Source organism: Myxocyprinus asiaticus, chromosome 41, assembly GCF_019703515.2.
Source record: "Myxocyprinus asiaticus isolate MX2 ecotype Aquarium Trade chromosome 41, UBuf_Myxa_2, whole genome shotgun sequence".
NCBI classification, from domain to species: domain Eukaryota; kingdom Metazoa; phylum Chordata; class Actinopteri; order Cypriniformes; family Catostomidae; genus Myxocyprinus; species Myxocyprinus asiaticus.
In genome coordinates, this window is record NC_059384.1 from 38,340,414 (window position 1) to 38,356,001 (window position 15,588).

A 15,588-nucleotide genomic window follows, 5' to 3' on the forward strand; every position below is an offset into this window, starting at 1 on the left:
GACTTTTTCCTGATGCCTTTTGTTTCATATCTTTAGGTTCGGTGTTAAAAATTCCAGTGTGAACGCTAAGTGAACCAGGGCTAAAATGTATCATTTTCTTTTTTGGTCTGGGCGAAGAGGACCAAGAGAACTGAACTAAAAGTGTGAACACACCCTAAGTCCACTGATATTGTGAACACCAAAAGCTCTGAGGTAATTTGCGGCTGGTTCCCTTTCTGGTTCACTTTAACCATACTGGGTTTGTTCACTTAAACCGTACTATATGTGAAACCACCCTAAGCTTCAGAAAACCCTCATTCTCTACATCCGTATATTTGTGATGTCACAAAGGGTACTAATTAATGAATGGCCACCTCCAAGACAGCATAACATCAATGCCTCCATTTACATCATCGCCTGTTGCCTGGTGTGCAGCTCGAGTGAGTGACGAGAGAGCAAGACAGGTACAGCCATTCCTATAAACATAGAGGAACTATTGCTGTAGTTGTTATTGAACTAACAAAGAGACTGCAATACCACGGAAGAGTCGAAAATGTTGGGACGTTCCTGGCTGCGGAGATTTAGCATGTCTGCATAGCTTTTTGAAGAATGACAATGTTTGTTTTTGTTCCTGAACTTGTCAATGTGCATTATATGGTTTGGTCAGCACATTTCTCTAAGGATTCTTTTGAGAACTATTAAGACTCAGAATTTGCAAAGAAACTTTGAAAGATGTAGCTGAACCAGCAACACTGGACACAACATAGTGAGTAACTAATTTAATACTAATACTGTCTGTATTTGTTTAATATGCAAGGAATTGTTCCCTATCTGTCACTCACTTGACGTTGTGTCGATGTAGTGACACTAGGGGTCGAACTTGGGAGCCCCAATCACCTCTCATACTGGAGAAAAGGCCAATGAGAATTGGCGAGTGGAATTTGCATGCCACTCCCTGGACATATGGGTATAAACGGCTTGCATCCACTCATTCAGATTTGTTCTTCAGAGCCGATCAGCGTAGAGCTTCCACTGGCATTCCATTCACCTCAAAGAGTGTATAAGCTATTGGATATACGGCGCATTTACAGCGGGTTCTCTCTCCTCGCACAGATAAGTGCAGAAAACGCCCCTGGGCGCTTCAGCAGCCACACTAAAAGTTCCTGTTGCGGTCGGTATCTCTCTTTCTCTGACGGCCACAATCACTGTCTCACGTGTATGGGTCATAGTCACGCTGAGACAGCATTCGTGGTTGGCTCATGTTCTCACTACGAGAACATGACCATGGCAACATTGCGATCGCGGCTTTCTTTCTTTCATAGAGGGAAAGCCACTCCAGCTGCTCCCTATCCTGGTTCTTCTGCTTGCATGCACAAGGCCGTTTCGGCTAGCGCTGGGGGCGATTTGGGGGCTTCAATGGGTGCATTTCCGCCGGGTGAATCCCCACGGACCTCCCATTCCCCAGCACGCTCGTTTCCACTGGTCGAGTTCATGGATGAGACAGGCGGCCCGCCCTGGGGACGGGCTTAATGTCTCATTCTGGGCTCGAGATAAGGATGAGGTATCGATCACAGCATCAGAGAGCGGGCTTTTGCAGTCTGATGCTGAGGACTCGACTGGGCTCCCACCATCTGGTGAGGTTGACAAGTCAGAGGCCAACACGTAGCTGATTGTCATGCTGGCCTGGGCTGCTGCGAGCGTCGGGCTGGAGTGGAACCCTCCACCCTGCCCTGAGCATTCACGGCTGGACGATTGGTTCCTGGGCTCAGAGTGCAGCACACAGTCACGCTCTGCCCCAGTTCCTTTCTTCCCGGAGGTGCATGAGGAGCTCACGAAGTCCTGGAGGGCACCTTTTACTGCCCAGTCCCATTTCATGAGTTCTTCCACTCTCACTACCCTCAATGGCGGGGTGGCCAGGGGGTACACGGAGGTTCCTCAGGTGGAGCAGGCGATTGCAGTGCACCTGTGCCCGCAAAACGCCGCCACCTGGCAGAATCATCCTAGGCTCCTGTCCAGCACCTGTAAGTTCACGTCGTCCTTGACGGCCAAGACTTACAGTGCTGCTTGACAGGCCGTGGCCATCCTGCAGGTCCACCAGGCCAAGGCTCTGAAATAATTGTACGAGAGTAGTCCTGACCTGGGATTAATGCAGGAGCTGTGCTTGGCGACCGACTTCACCCTGCGGGCAATTAAGTTCATGGCGCGGGCACTCAGGCAGGCGATGTCCACTATGGTGGTCCAGGAGCACCACCTGTGGCTCAGCCTTGTAGAGATGAGGGACGCCGACAAGGTTTGCTTTCTTGACGCTCCATCTCTCAAGGTGGCCTGTTCAGCAACACTGTCGAGGACTTTGCCCAGCAGTTCTCGGCAGTCAAGTAACAGATGGAGGCAATCCAGCACATCCTGCCCCGGCATAATTCCTCCGCCACCTACAGGCCGCCGAGATCCCGTACCCCATCTGCTCGTCTACCTACGGCAGCAACACCTCCCGCAGGAAGTTGACACCCCCTGTCCCTCGGTCTGGTGCCAAGAACCCCAGGAGGGCTTCAAAGCATCCCTGAGATGGAAGACCCAGGGGTGAAGAGATTCGCTGTCAACCAGGAGGTTGTACACAGACCACTCCATCCCCCGGTGGAGGGCTAGGAGGAGACTCTTTCATTCTGTTTTTTTATGATTTTGCCGCATGCCAAAGGGGCATGCCCAACCGGCACTTTCATTCAAAAAAAAAAAAGAGCGGTTTCCTCATTCTCTGGGTAAAACACTCGGTGTCTATGGCCATCGTTGTCACGACAGCCATACATCAAACACTCGCAGCAGGGGCGCTGCAGATATGAGCCCTCCGCCTTCGCACACCCAGCTGTGACACACACATACCCACGATCAGGCGTATGTGACACCATGAGGACACCCGGCTTCCTCTCCCATTGCAGACCGGTCCTATGGTGGGTACACAGAGCGAGGTAAGTGCTCTAACATCTCTCTCAGCACAGCCATGAGTTCGGGACGCGAGGCCTCTCGAGGTGGCAGCTCCTGCTCTGCCCTGCCGTGAGGCCCCTTCAGGCTAGGGCGCCATTTGCAATGGGCAAATTCTGGAAAGGACCTCAACTGCGTTGGCATATCAACTGCCTCGAGTTGCTGGTGGTATTGCTGGCTCTGCGGAGGTTTCGGCCGTTGATCCAGTGCAAGCATGTATTAGTCCGGATGGACAACACGGCGATGGAAGCATATATAAATCGCCAAGGCGGTTTAAGCTCACGTCGCATGTCGCAACTCGCCCGCCATCTCCTCCTTTGGAGTCAGCAGCGACTGAAGTCATTGCGGGCCACTCACATCCCAGGCGAACTCAATCATGCTGCGGACGCTCAGAGGAGAGTGGAGACTCCACCCCCAGGTGGTTCAGCTGATTTGGAGTCGATTTAGCGAAGCACAGGTAGACCTGTTTGCTTCTCAGGAATCCTCCCACTGCCCGCTATGGTACTCCCTGACCGAGGCCTTGCTCGGCACGGACGCGTTGGCACACAGCTGGCCCCAGGGCCTGTGCAAATATGCATTTCCCCCAGTGAGCCTGCTTGCACAGACTCTGTGCAAAGTCAGGGAGGACGAAGAACAAGTCATGTTGGTGGCAACATACTGGCCCTCACGACAGCCCCTCCCTGGTGAATTCCCCTGAGGAAGGACCTCCTTTCTCAGGGATGGGGCACGATTTGTCACCCACACCCAGACCTCTGGAACCTCCATGTCTGGCCCCTGGACGGGACGCGGAAGACCTAAGTGGACTACCACCGGCAGTGGTAGACACTATCACTCAGGCCAGAGCTCCCTCTACGAGGCAGCTGTATGCCTTGAAGTGGCGTCTGTTCAGGAATTGGTGTTCTTCCCGAGGTGAACACCCACAGAGATGTGCAGTCAGGTTGGTGCTTTCCTTCCTGCAGGAGAGGTTGGAGGGGTGGCTAAGTGAAGTTTCATTTTCAAAGAGGAAAAAAAGAAAAGGTCAAAACAGCTGATGCAACCTATTTCCATTGTAAGTACGACTTGCCCCCCCCCCCCCTTGGGGTACGAGGGACTATGCGACTTATGTGGAGCATTGGGAAGGTTACGATGGGGCTGTGTGCACTTGTTATTAGACACGCGATAGCCTGCCTGCATCTGCACTGCTGATCCACGTAACATAGTTCAGCTGGTTGTAGTGTTTTGTATAGGGACCCCTAGTGTCACTACATCGATACAATGTCGAGTGAGTGACAGATAGGGAACATCTTGGTTACTGTTGTAACCTCCATTCCCTGATGGAGGGAACGAGACTTTGTGTCCCTCCTGGCACAACACTGAACTACCCACTGAAATGGCCGGGACACTGTCTCGGCTCCTCAGCACAAACCTGAATGAGTGGATGCAAGCCGTCTCCTTTTACACCCGTATGTCTGGGGGAGTGGCATGCAAATTCCACTCGCCAATTCTCATTGGCCTTTTCTCAAATATCAGAAGTGATTGGGGCTCCCAAGTTCAACCCCTAGTGTCACTACATCGACACGACACAGCTGTTTTCATCACAAAATAAACCATGATCAGGACTCCAATGTGGAGCGGATTCTGCTTTTTACACGGTTACTTACCAAAGAAATGCACAATTTCTCACAAACTTTTGATGTGAGAGATCATTATTTTATAATATATCAAGAAATGTAGCACGGCGTGCAATGAAAGACAGTTGTGTAGTATAGTGGCTGTGTCTCATCTGTCTCGTTTTAGACACAATGTCCCATGTTTTGGCAGAAATAAATACATCCACAGCCCCTTGTCACATATTAAAGTAGCGAAATAGCTGGAGAGTGATCCCTACCCTTACAAAAATCGAGGGATCATGCCACAAACTTGCCACAAATTCGCCACAGATAATTTTCACATGCAAATGATCTTTTCGGCAAACATCTGGCAAATTATCCATTGTTGCCAAAGTTTTGCCGGAGGTTCAACACTACTGGCGAAGAGCTGCAAATTTGTGATCAAAAGCTCATCTGCATGTGAAAATAATGAGCAGCAAATTTGTGGCAAGTTTGGGGCTAGTTTAGATTTTTTTGTAGAGGCATTCACAATCAACTGGTGAAAATGATTTTTGGTGCAACACCGTGTTAACCACAGAAGGCGTATTTAGTGTTGGGGGTAACTCGTTATAAGTAATTCGCGTTACATAATCGGATTACTTTTTTCATGTAACGAGTAAAGTAATGCATATTTTTGACCATAATATCCGAGTTATTTTTTAAATAAGTAACGCATTGCTTTTGTACACCACTCCTTTCCCTGTATTGTGATATATCAGGAGTAAAGTGTGCAAACTTTGGGGAGGAGACATAGTGCATGATGGGCATTGTAGTTCTAGAAAGTGGGTGGCTTGATTACAAGAGATGCACAATGAAGTTGTTTGTGCGCATGATGGGTATTGTAGTTATAGAGAGTATGAGCCATGCTTATCAGTGATGGGCAGAGCACAACAAGTCTTCTTTTAGCCCACCCTAAGATTTATGTTTTAAAACTGCAAAATACTGCTGGTAAAGGAATGTAAATCTGAACACTTCAGTGGAATACAGTTGTATTCATCATTTGTAACGATTGATTTTTTTGTGCATTAGAGCTTACATGAGCAGCCGTCATAAACTTTACAGTTGTCATGACAATCACAGCAAGAGTTAAGAAATGTGTCCTCATAAAGCAACATTTCGTCAAAAAAAGTTATATTCAGGTAAGTGAAACTTTGATTCTCATGATTGATTCATGTAGGCTGCATTAAAAAGTGTGTAAACACACATTTTTGTGGTATAATATAGCACAGACATAAGCCCGAGAAGTCTTCCTGTAGACACGTCATGATTATACAGTTACATACAACATGGAATGATCGCTGACTGTTTGTGCATCCAAATTGCTTTGTTTTAAAGCTGCCTATAATTACTTCTTTAGGATCAGTTTGCATCCAAACTGCTCTGTGTTAAAGCATTTAACATTCAACGTTCGGCTGAGTGAAACGCAATTGACTCATGTGTAAATACATGCTGCATTAAAAAAAATCAGTAAATGCATTTAGTCTTCCACTGGCCACAACATGATATACAGGGTGAAATGCTCTCTCAATTCACTAACTTATGCAGCCAAACTGCTCCGTGTTCCAGCTCCCTGTAACAAGGAGAATGGGATGAGAAAAGCTGACTCTGGATCAGCGGCTGCATGCAACATACTGCATGGTTTGTGTATGCAAACAAAATGTCTTAATTTCTTAAAATATTCTACATTTTTGTTTTATAATAAACAAGTAATGTGATTTGTGAAACATACCGTTTTTGACATTTTGATAGCATTAAAAACGGTTCCTTTCAAGTTGTATCAACATGTGCATTTGCAGTCGGCTGTCTGCAGTACACACCGTGGATCAACTCAAAACAAGCCTGTACTTAAATGACTTAAGTGAAAAATAATCATTAATTCATCAGACTTATTCCTTGAACATGTTAGGTTGGCATTCCCCACTGAATTTTATCCTGACTTCTGAAAAACATCTCAAGTTGACTCTGGCATTGTTGATGGGCACCGCATATGATGACATATGATGCAGGTTCAGATGCTGAACTTTGTAGCATTTGGTTTTCATTATTCATGTTGGCTGCCATGTCGATGGAAAAACAAATCATGCATATTCCTGTTATTGAGTCTTTATTATAAATATGACATGAAGACCTACTGATTGTAGACATTTTCTAAATATCTGTTTGTTTAATATTTTGTTTTGACATGAGTGTTGTACAGTAGCTAGCATGACCTGTAATGTCTCTTGTATGCAATGCATGGCTTATTTGTATGGAATGCATAGCATATGCATAGCATAGTAGAAGAGAGTGTTGTGGTGAGAAAAAAGTAATGCAAAAATAACGCAAAAGTAATGTAATGCTTTACTTTCCATAAAAAGTAACTTTTTAATTAATTACGTTACTTTTTTAAGGAGTAATGCAATGTTATAACGAATTACTTTTAAAAGTAACGTTACGCAACACTGGGCGTATTTAAGCGGCATCACTACAGATGTATTAACCTTTCATATTCGCAGCTTGTATTCGCCTGGGATATTTTCACTTTTCTCAGCTTTATATTGCATTATAATATCGCCAAACCTTTTATTCCTAATATTATAAGCATTAGAGAGAAACAGTGTGCTGTCTTTGTTCAGTTTGATTGTGTGCTTCACATAAATTGGGACATATAGTTATTAACGATTGCCTGAACTGGGTGCTTTCAGGTAATTCACTTGTACGTTTTCCTTTGTTTATTCTAGGAAACAAACGTTCGAAGCATGTTTGCACTTCAAAAATGTTAACCAATCACAACACAGTGTATAATTGTGTATTGAATTAAGTATCTTGAAATCTTAAAGGGGAAGCACAGAAAACTGAGCATTTCGTACAGAGGGCCAGAGACAGTGTGAAAAAAGGTCATTTAGTACTATATAATGACTATTTTTGTACAAAATCATATACTGACATTAAATAATTTAGTAAAAAAGACAAGCATGACATGAGCCCTTTAATATACTTTTCACTTCACTGACTACTACACCTGGAGTTGCAAGTTCAAATCCAGGACGTGCTGAATGACTCCAGGCAGGCTTCCTAAGCATCCAATTGGCCCGGTTGCTAGGGTGGGTAAAGTTACGTTGGGTTAACCTCAGAGGTGGGTAGAGTAGTCAAAAACTGTACAATTACTTAAAAAAAATTATTACTAAATTAGAAGTACTAACATAAATAATTACTTGAGTAAGAGTAAGAAAGTATCCAATTAAAAGAGTACTCAAGTGTGAGTAACTCGTTACTTTCACAAATTACATAATGGACCTTAACTCCCCCATATTCCATTACATAATACACATTTAACATGTACAGTATTACAGAATTATTATTATTATTAATGGAAATTCTGTCATCATTAACCATCATGTTGGTCCAAACCCGTATGACTTTCTTTCTTCCATGCAACACAATACGGAGATATTAGACAGAATGTTTACCATTTACCATTTACTTTCAGTGAATGTGTTTTCTTTCTCTATATTTTGAAAGTGAATGGTGACTGAGACTGTCAGTCTCTAAAATTCTGTTTAACATATTTTGTGTCCCATAGAATACATGTTACACGTGTTTGGAACAAAATGAGGGTAGGGAAATGATGACATAATATTCAATTATGGCTGTGCTATAACTTTGAAGGGATAGTTCCCCGCAAAAATGAAAATTATCTCATCATTTACTCATCCTCAAACCATCCCAGATGTGTATGACTTCCTTTCTTCTGCAGAACACAAATTAAGATTTTAGAAGAATATTTCAGCTCTGTAGGTCAGTACAATGCAAGTGAATGGGTGCCGAAATGTTGATGCTCCAAAAAGCACATAAAGGCAGCATTAAAGACTCCAGTAGTTAAATCCATATCTTCAGAAGTGATATGATAGGTGTGGATGAGAAACAAATCAATATTTGTCATTTGCTAGAAGTTGTTCTCCTAGCCCAGCAGGAGGCGATATGCAGAGAATAATGTGAATCACCAAAAACACAAGAAGAAGAATGTGAAAGCTATCTGTTTCTCATCCACACCTATCATATCGCTTCTGAAGATATGGATTTAACCACTGGAGTTTTATGGATTACTTTTATGCTGCCTTACTTGATTTTTTTTTTTTTAGCTTTAAATTGTTGGCACCGATTCACTTGCATTTTATGGACCAAAAGAGCTGAAATATTCTTTTAAAAAATCTTCATTTTTTGTTCAGAAGAAGAAAGAAAGTCATACACATCTGGGATGGCATGAGGGTGAGTAAATGATGAGAGAATTTTCATTTTTGGGTGAACTATCCCTTTAAGGGCTCTTGTCAGATCTGGATGAATTTGTCAATAAGAAGAGAGATTTGGAAACCTTTCTAGTAATTATTACAGTGAACATGTAAAAATGTCCCACAGGGACATTATATATAATGCTGAAATATAAACCAAAGCAAGATCATGCTTTATTAACGCCTACTTTCGCTATGTCATAGCTTTTAAAGTCCTGGGTGGATTCTTATTTCAGTGTAGCTACAGTTTTCATTGTCGAAATAATTTAGATCATTAGTTCTGTACAGCAGTACCACCACTCCCTAAATGCAGAGTATGCAGCCTGGGTAGGGCACCAACCCAGTTCATGGAACATTCGCTGTGACTGAAAATGCCCCTATACACATTATTCCGGGTGTCTGCCATTTTGTAGGAGTGTCTGAATTCTGAGTGAGCCACTTGTTCCCTACACTTGTTCACTCATTCTTACCCACAATGCACTCCAATTTCAAGTGTACATTTGATGTACACTCGACAACGGTTAATTGCCCATAATCCACCACAGGAAGATGTACAAGCTGGGAGTTTACTGCTTCCTTCACTCCTGCAATGTTTTATTTCATGCTGAATGTATTAAATTACTTTGACAAATCATGATTAAAATAACCTAATAGAGGCAAAACATACAGATACATTTTAAAATGTACTCTTTATTTATATTTATACAGAATTTTGCCATTAACTTAAAGAAGTCTTTATTTACTAAAAGATTCACTGAGGTGATATTATTTTAACTATATAATTCTGTGGATGATTTAAATATTCGGTTATAACATGTAGGTTATGATCGGATGAGGGCGCTATGCACCCAGAAACGCTACCCAGCTTGAATTGGAGTTTAAAGATACTAAAGTATATCAAATATATACAATAATGTACATCTGATAAAATGTGTTTACTCTTTATATCAACATATATATAAAAAATGGCAAATAGAATGAAAATTTATTGTATTAATATATTATTTAATAAGAATAACAAGTAAGGCCCAAGTATTTTAAAAGTTCATATGTGACATTGTTTCTGTGACCCGATGATTGGTTTATACGTCAGCGTCTGAATTCACTTACTCATTTCGTTCACTCACTGCTGAGATATAGTGCACTCACTGCCATTCACTATATAGGAAATAGTGAATGAGTGAACGATTTCGGACACAGCCACTCTCTAAGCCATATGATCGCCTCACGCCCACACATCTCTCATGCACGCGCCCCACTCACCTCTCTGTGCATGCGCAGAAATGCTTTCTGTTTGTGCTCCGGTTGTCAATCAGGCGAACGGCAGAGCAAAAGGCATTTACACTTAACTTGGATGTTTACATGGATTTATACAGTTAATCAGCCCAAAACAGCTGCAATAGCTGCACAGTGTAAATGTGTAAATACTGGGCGTGCCATGTGGGATGCGGGACAAAGCGCACTGACATATTGCTGCAGATTTAAAAATGTACCCTTATAAACTGATGTCACAAAAGCCCATATTTACAGAATCACCCAGAAAATGACCATCACCATGTCACAAAAAAGCCAGCGTTATCATTAGAACCAAAACTTACCTCAGCATGCCTTAAGTTGGAGCTACAATTTTAATCTTGAAATATCCACTTGACTTGGTGTAAAATGGAGGCATTACATGATGAAACTATTCTTTTTTTTACTGTGCAGAGCGAAGAATGTGTTTCACTTAGTTAGAAGAGCATGATGCTGCAGCAGTGATGGACTCGTTTTGAGTGACAGTCTGTGACAGCATGTGCAGCTGTGTGAACTTCCGCTATGGTAAAAGTCCCATTCAATATTCTCTCAATAAAGTACGCATTCATTCAAATGTAACGACAGGAATGCCACCCATTGTAAAGAAGTAAATTTCATAACTTCATTTTATGGTGTTTGTTTGTGCTCTCTTTAATATAAATCGTTTGTCTTACCTTGCCTTGCCTTGCCTTTTTTTTTTTTTTTTTCTGCAACTCTCTTGACGCTTTCACTACGGCTGAATACGATACCAGAAGTGCGTTGTCGCCCTGAGATTGTACCGGAAATACGTAGACTAGGTGCTGTGCATAGAGTCCATTTAACTGTACATGCAATCACAACTGCACAAACATTATGATTAGCATTATTACTTATGAGCTAACACTTAATTAAGCATCAGTTATATTGTATTAGTGTGAGGTCACACTGGTTTATCAGTAAATTGTTTATGACTGTGGATTGTCACTGATTGTCATACTTGCCTGTGTGATGAAGTGAAAGTTAATATTCCTTTATTAATACAAGTGCTCTGCTGGAAAAGAGAGTCTTGTAATATATTTGTACAATCATACTCATACAAAAAAATATTCTCTCTGCTAATTCAACCTTATACATGTCCCATGATTCTACAAATCAATTTTAGGGTTACATACACTGCAAAAAAATGAAATTTTCTTATTGAGTATTTTTGCCTTGTTTTTCAGTAAAAACATCTAACCATTCTTGAAACACGAATTTACTACAATCTAAATGACATAAAATATTTAGCCATGTTTTCAGAGTTATCCAACAAACCTTTGTTACTTTTATGCTGATAACAAGATTTTTTTTTTTTTCCAATGGGGTAATAATAATAAAATGATTTAAAGGGAAAACGTCTTGGTTACTGATGTAACCTTTGTTCCCTGATGGAGGGAACAAGACGTTGTGTCGATGTAGTGACACTATGAGTTTGATCTTGAGAGCCCCAATCACCTTTAATAGAAAAGGCCACTGAAATGGAATTTGCATGCCACTCTCCGCCCTGGACATACGGGTATAAAAGGAGATGGTGTGCACCACTTATTCAGATTTATTCTGAGGAGCTGAAAGAGAGTCCCGGCCATGTCAGCGGCCGATTCAGCGCCATGTCATGAGGTATGAAAAAGTGGACACGGGCAAGCTGCTGCGTGCTTCGCAGCAAGTGCTCAACCACGTCATGACCTTCCAGCGAGTTAGGTAAGGCGTCTCCCTAGTCCCGTTAAGGGGGGAGGAGGCACTTACCCAAGGAGGCTACCGGCGGAGCCTTACCTGATTGATGCAATTTCCACCGAGCACTTTCTAGAATAGCACTGGGAAGTGCTCTTCCCTCTCCAGGAGGGAGGGCACTACAGAGATCACATCCTACCGGAGGGAAGTTAACATGTGTAGAATACCTCACATGGACTTACCAACGGGGAAGTTCACATATGGAATGATACCACCGGAGGACCCTATCTACAGAGAGGGTACGCAGCAACAGTGGCCGAGGCAGAGAAAGCTCTGGCGAGGGGAAACACAGTGTTCACCTACGGGGAAACCGAACAGTGAAAACTCATCATACGGGATTACCAAGGGAAAATCACCACGTATGGTGCACTGAGCACACAGGGTCACCTGAAAAGGGGCATACCACGATTGCTGGGCCTGGTGCCGTAACTCCTCCGCCGAGTTCGTCACTGAACAGTGCTTAAGAATTAAAGAGGTGTCCGGGGTTCACCGGATACGGGGAACTGTTGTGGACAAAAGGCGCACATTATCACCTTTGAAAAAGGGGAAAGGCACAATGCAAGCGATACATCCAACCAGCCATCCGGCCTACCTGCTGTTATCGCGTAACAATCTGGTCGAAACCGGCTCTATGCGTAGGTTGTAAAACCTTGTGAAGGTATTGGGTGTAGCCCAACCCGCAGCCCTGCATATGTCTGCTAGAGAGGCCCCCCTTGCCAGTGCCCAGGAGGACGCAACACCTCTAGTGGAGTGCGCCCGGACTCCCAAGGGGCACGGCAAGTGCAGCCGTCTCTCCAGCCCTTCCTGAAGGAAAGACAGCACAGACCCGACGGCGCATCTCTGTGGGTCATCCCCATGGTAAGAACACCAGTTCACAAAGAGACGCCACTTCAAGGCATACAGCCGCCTCGTAGAGGGGTGAGTGATCATGTGACCCACTAGGTCTTCCATGTCCCATCCAGGAGTCAGATGTGGAGATTCCACAGGTCCGGCCATGGGTGCTGGAGCGTACCCTGCCCCTGAGTGAGAAGGTCCTGCCTCAGGGGAATGCGTCAGGGAGGTGCTACTGCCAGGAGCATCAGATCCGAGAACCAAGTCCGGTTGGGCCAGTACGGTGCAACGAACAGGACTTGCTGCTCGTCCTCCCTGATTTTGCACAGAGTCTGTGCAATGAGGCTCACAGGAGGAAATGCATACTTGCGTAGCCCCTGAGGCCAGCTGTGCACCAAGGCATTCATGCCGAGGGGGGCCTCAGACAGGGAGTACCAAAGGGGGCAGTGAGAGGACTCTTGGGAGGTGAACAGGTCTACCTGCACCTCCCCGAATCTCTCCCAAATCAGCTGGACTGCGTGGGGGTGGAGTCTCCACTCCCCGCGGAGCGTTACCTGCCGTGAGAGCGTGTCCGCTGCACAGTTGAGGACACCCGGGAGGTGAGTGGCTCGCAGAGACTTCAACACCTGCTGACTCCAAAGTAGGGAGCGTACATCGCCTTGCCGCTACAGCGCTCTACCTGGGGAAGCTCAACATATCCCTTAGCCACTCCACCGTTGAGGGTAGTCAGAGTGGACGAGCCCGCGAAGCGTGTACGGGCAGAAAAGGCGCCTCCCATGACTTTGTTAACAACACATTAAATCGCTCGACAGCTCTTCCGGATAGAACGAGCGTGCTGGGGGATGGGAGGTCCGCGGGGGGCTGAGCCGGCGGAAATGTTCCCATGTCCACATCCAGATCGTCCGCGGTGCTTGCCGAACCGGCTGGCTGAGCATCAGCCCAGGACGGACCAGGTTCGGGAGCAGCCACGGTGGCTCCTTGCTTCATGAAGAAGGAAGTGAGCCGCGACTGCAAAGTTCTGATGGGCATTGTTCTCACAATGAGAACATGGCCCTTCCACGAAAGCTGCCTCGGCATGCTGGCGCACCAAGCACTCGAGACAGATTTCATGGCTGTCTGGAGGGGAGAGATAACGGCTACATCCAGTAGTGCAAACGCGGAAGGACATCTTTAAAAAGACGCCAAGCGTTTGCGTGAGCTCTTTTAGAAGGAAATATACTCTTTTGTATATACTCTTTTAGCAGCGTGGACTCAGCCGCCGAAGCGCCCAGGGGAAACACAACACTCAACCGTGCGAGGCTGACCGCTGATATGCGCCGTAAAAATCCAGCAACATAAGCAAAGGATAATAGGGATGAACACACATGCGTTCGGCTCCAGAGAAAAAATCTGAATGAGTGGTGCACGCCATTTCCTTTTATACCCGTATGTCCGGGGCGGAGAGTGGCATGCAAATTCCACTCGCCAGTTCTCATTGGCCTTTTCTGTTTTAAGCAAAGGTGATTGGGGCTCTCAAGATCGAACCCCTAGTGTCACTACATCGACACAACGTCGAGTGAGTGACAGACAGGGAACAAGTTTATTTTTCTTACCCCATTGAAAAATATATTGTTTCATGTTTGAAGCATAAACCCCACTAGATTTATCTGAAAACAAGATTTAATATCTTTTCATTCTGCTAAAGTAATTTTTTCTTGTTTAGATACTTCTACTGGACAATAAGACAAAAATACTCAGTAAGAAAAAGATTTGGTAACACTTTATAATAACTTTCATTAATAAATCATTAACAAACATTATATAATAATTAACAGATCATTAGTTTATGTATATTCCAATAGTTAGAAATATGAGAGAATGGGCTTGTTTATGTTAACCAATGAATTTAACTAATGTTACATAATGTTTATCAGATCATTAGTAGTTGTAAATTCAAATACTTACAGAAGTTATTAAACTTTTATTGTTATTCAACTTTCATTCCTATATGACTTTGCACTTTTTAACATCTATAAGTGATTTTAACAAATGTTATATAATGATTAACAGATTATTCGTTAATGTACATTTGAATGCTTAAACTTTTTCATAAATGATTTATAAATGAGCTCATGCATTTTTTATATTTACAAATATTTTCAGAAAGTATTAGTATTTCTCACCAGTTCAATTTATGTTTATAAATTATTTATTAATGTCCAATTAGTAACCAATGTCTCTAAAAGCCACACATTTACTGTTTATTTGTTAATGTATGTAAGCATGCTTTTACTATTTAAACATCAATTTAGTAATTATTTGTTCATATTTTTGCAGAACCCAATCTAAAGTTGAAACTATTTTATACATTGTAAATGTTTATAAAGGTTTACTAATGATTACAGGTGCATCTCAATAAATTAGAATGTCGTGGAAAAGTTCATTTATTTCAGTAATTCAACTCAAATTGTGAAACTCGTGTTTTAAATAAATTCAATGCACACAGACTGAAGTAGTTTAAGTCTTTGGTTCTTTTAATTGTGATGATTTTGGCTGACATTTAACAAAAACCCACCAATTCACTATCTCAAGAAATTAGAATACATCATAAGACCAATAAAAAAAACATTTTTAGTGAATTGTTGGCCTTCTGGAAAGTATGTTCATTTACTGTATATGTACTCAATACTTGGTAGGGGCTCCTTTTGCTTTAATTACTGCCTCAATTCGGCATGGCGGTGATCAGTTTGTGGCACTGCTGTGGTGGTATGGAAGCCCAGGTTTCTTTGACAGTGGCCTTCAGCTCATCTGCATTTTTTGGTCTCTTGTTTCTCATTTTCCTCTTGACAATGCCCCATAGATTCTCTATGGGGTTCAGGTCTGGTGAGTTT

General features: G+C 43.3%; 1 protein-coding gene and 1 long non-coding RNA gene across 4 annotated transcripts in view; one reads left to right on the forward strand and one right to left on the reverse strand.

Annotated features, from left to right (window-relative positions):
• cdh19 (cadherin 19, type 2) overlaps positions 1-15,588 on the reverse strand; it is a 248,357-nt gene that overhangs the window by 32,750 nt on the left and 200,019 nt on the right. Inside the window, exon 12 of one of the 3 annotated variants that reach the window (XM_051683044.1) lies at positions 11,122-11,168. The exons of 1 other annotated variant lie outside the window; for it this stretch is intronic. In XM_051683044.1, coding sequence (XP_051539004.1) covers positions 11,155-11,168 — 14 coding nt within the window. In that variant the 3' untranslated portion in view covers positions 11,122-11,154. Of the gene's footprint in view, positions 1-11,121; positions 11,172-15,588 lie in introns of those variants that run through there. One more of the 3 variants, XM_051683043.1, reaches the window with a different exon arrangement.
• Positions 15,253-15,588, forward strand: part of LOC127432194 (uncharacterized) — a 494,148-nt gene continuing 493,812 nt past the window's right edge. The window contains exon 1 of the long non-coding RNA XR_007895714.1: positions 15,253-15,435. This is a non-coding gene — a long non-coding RNA (uncharacterized LOC127432194). The remainder of the gene's footprint in view (positions 15,436-15,588) is intronic.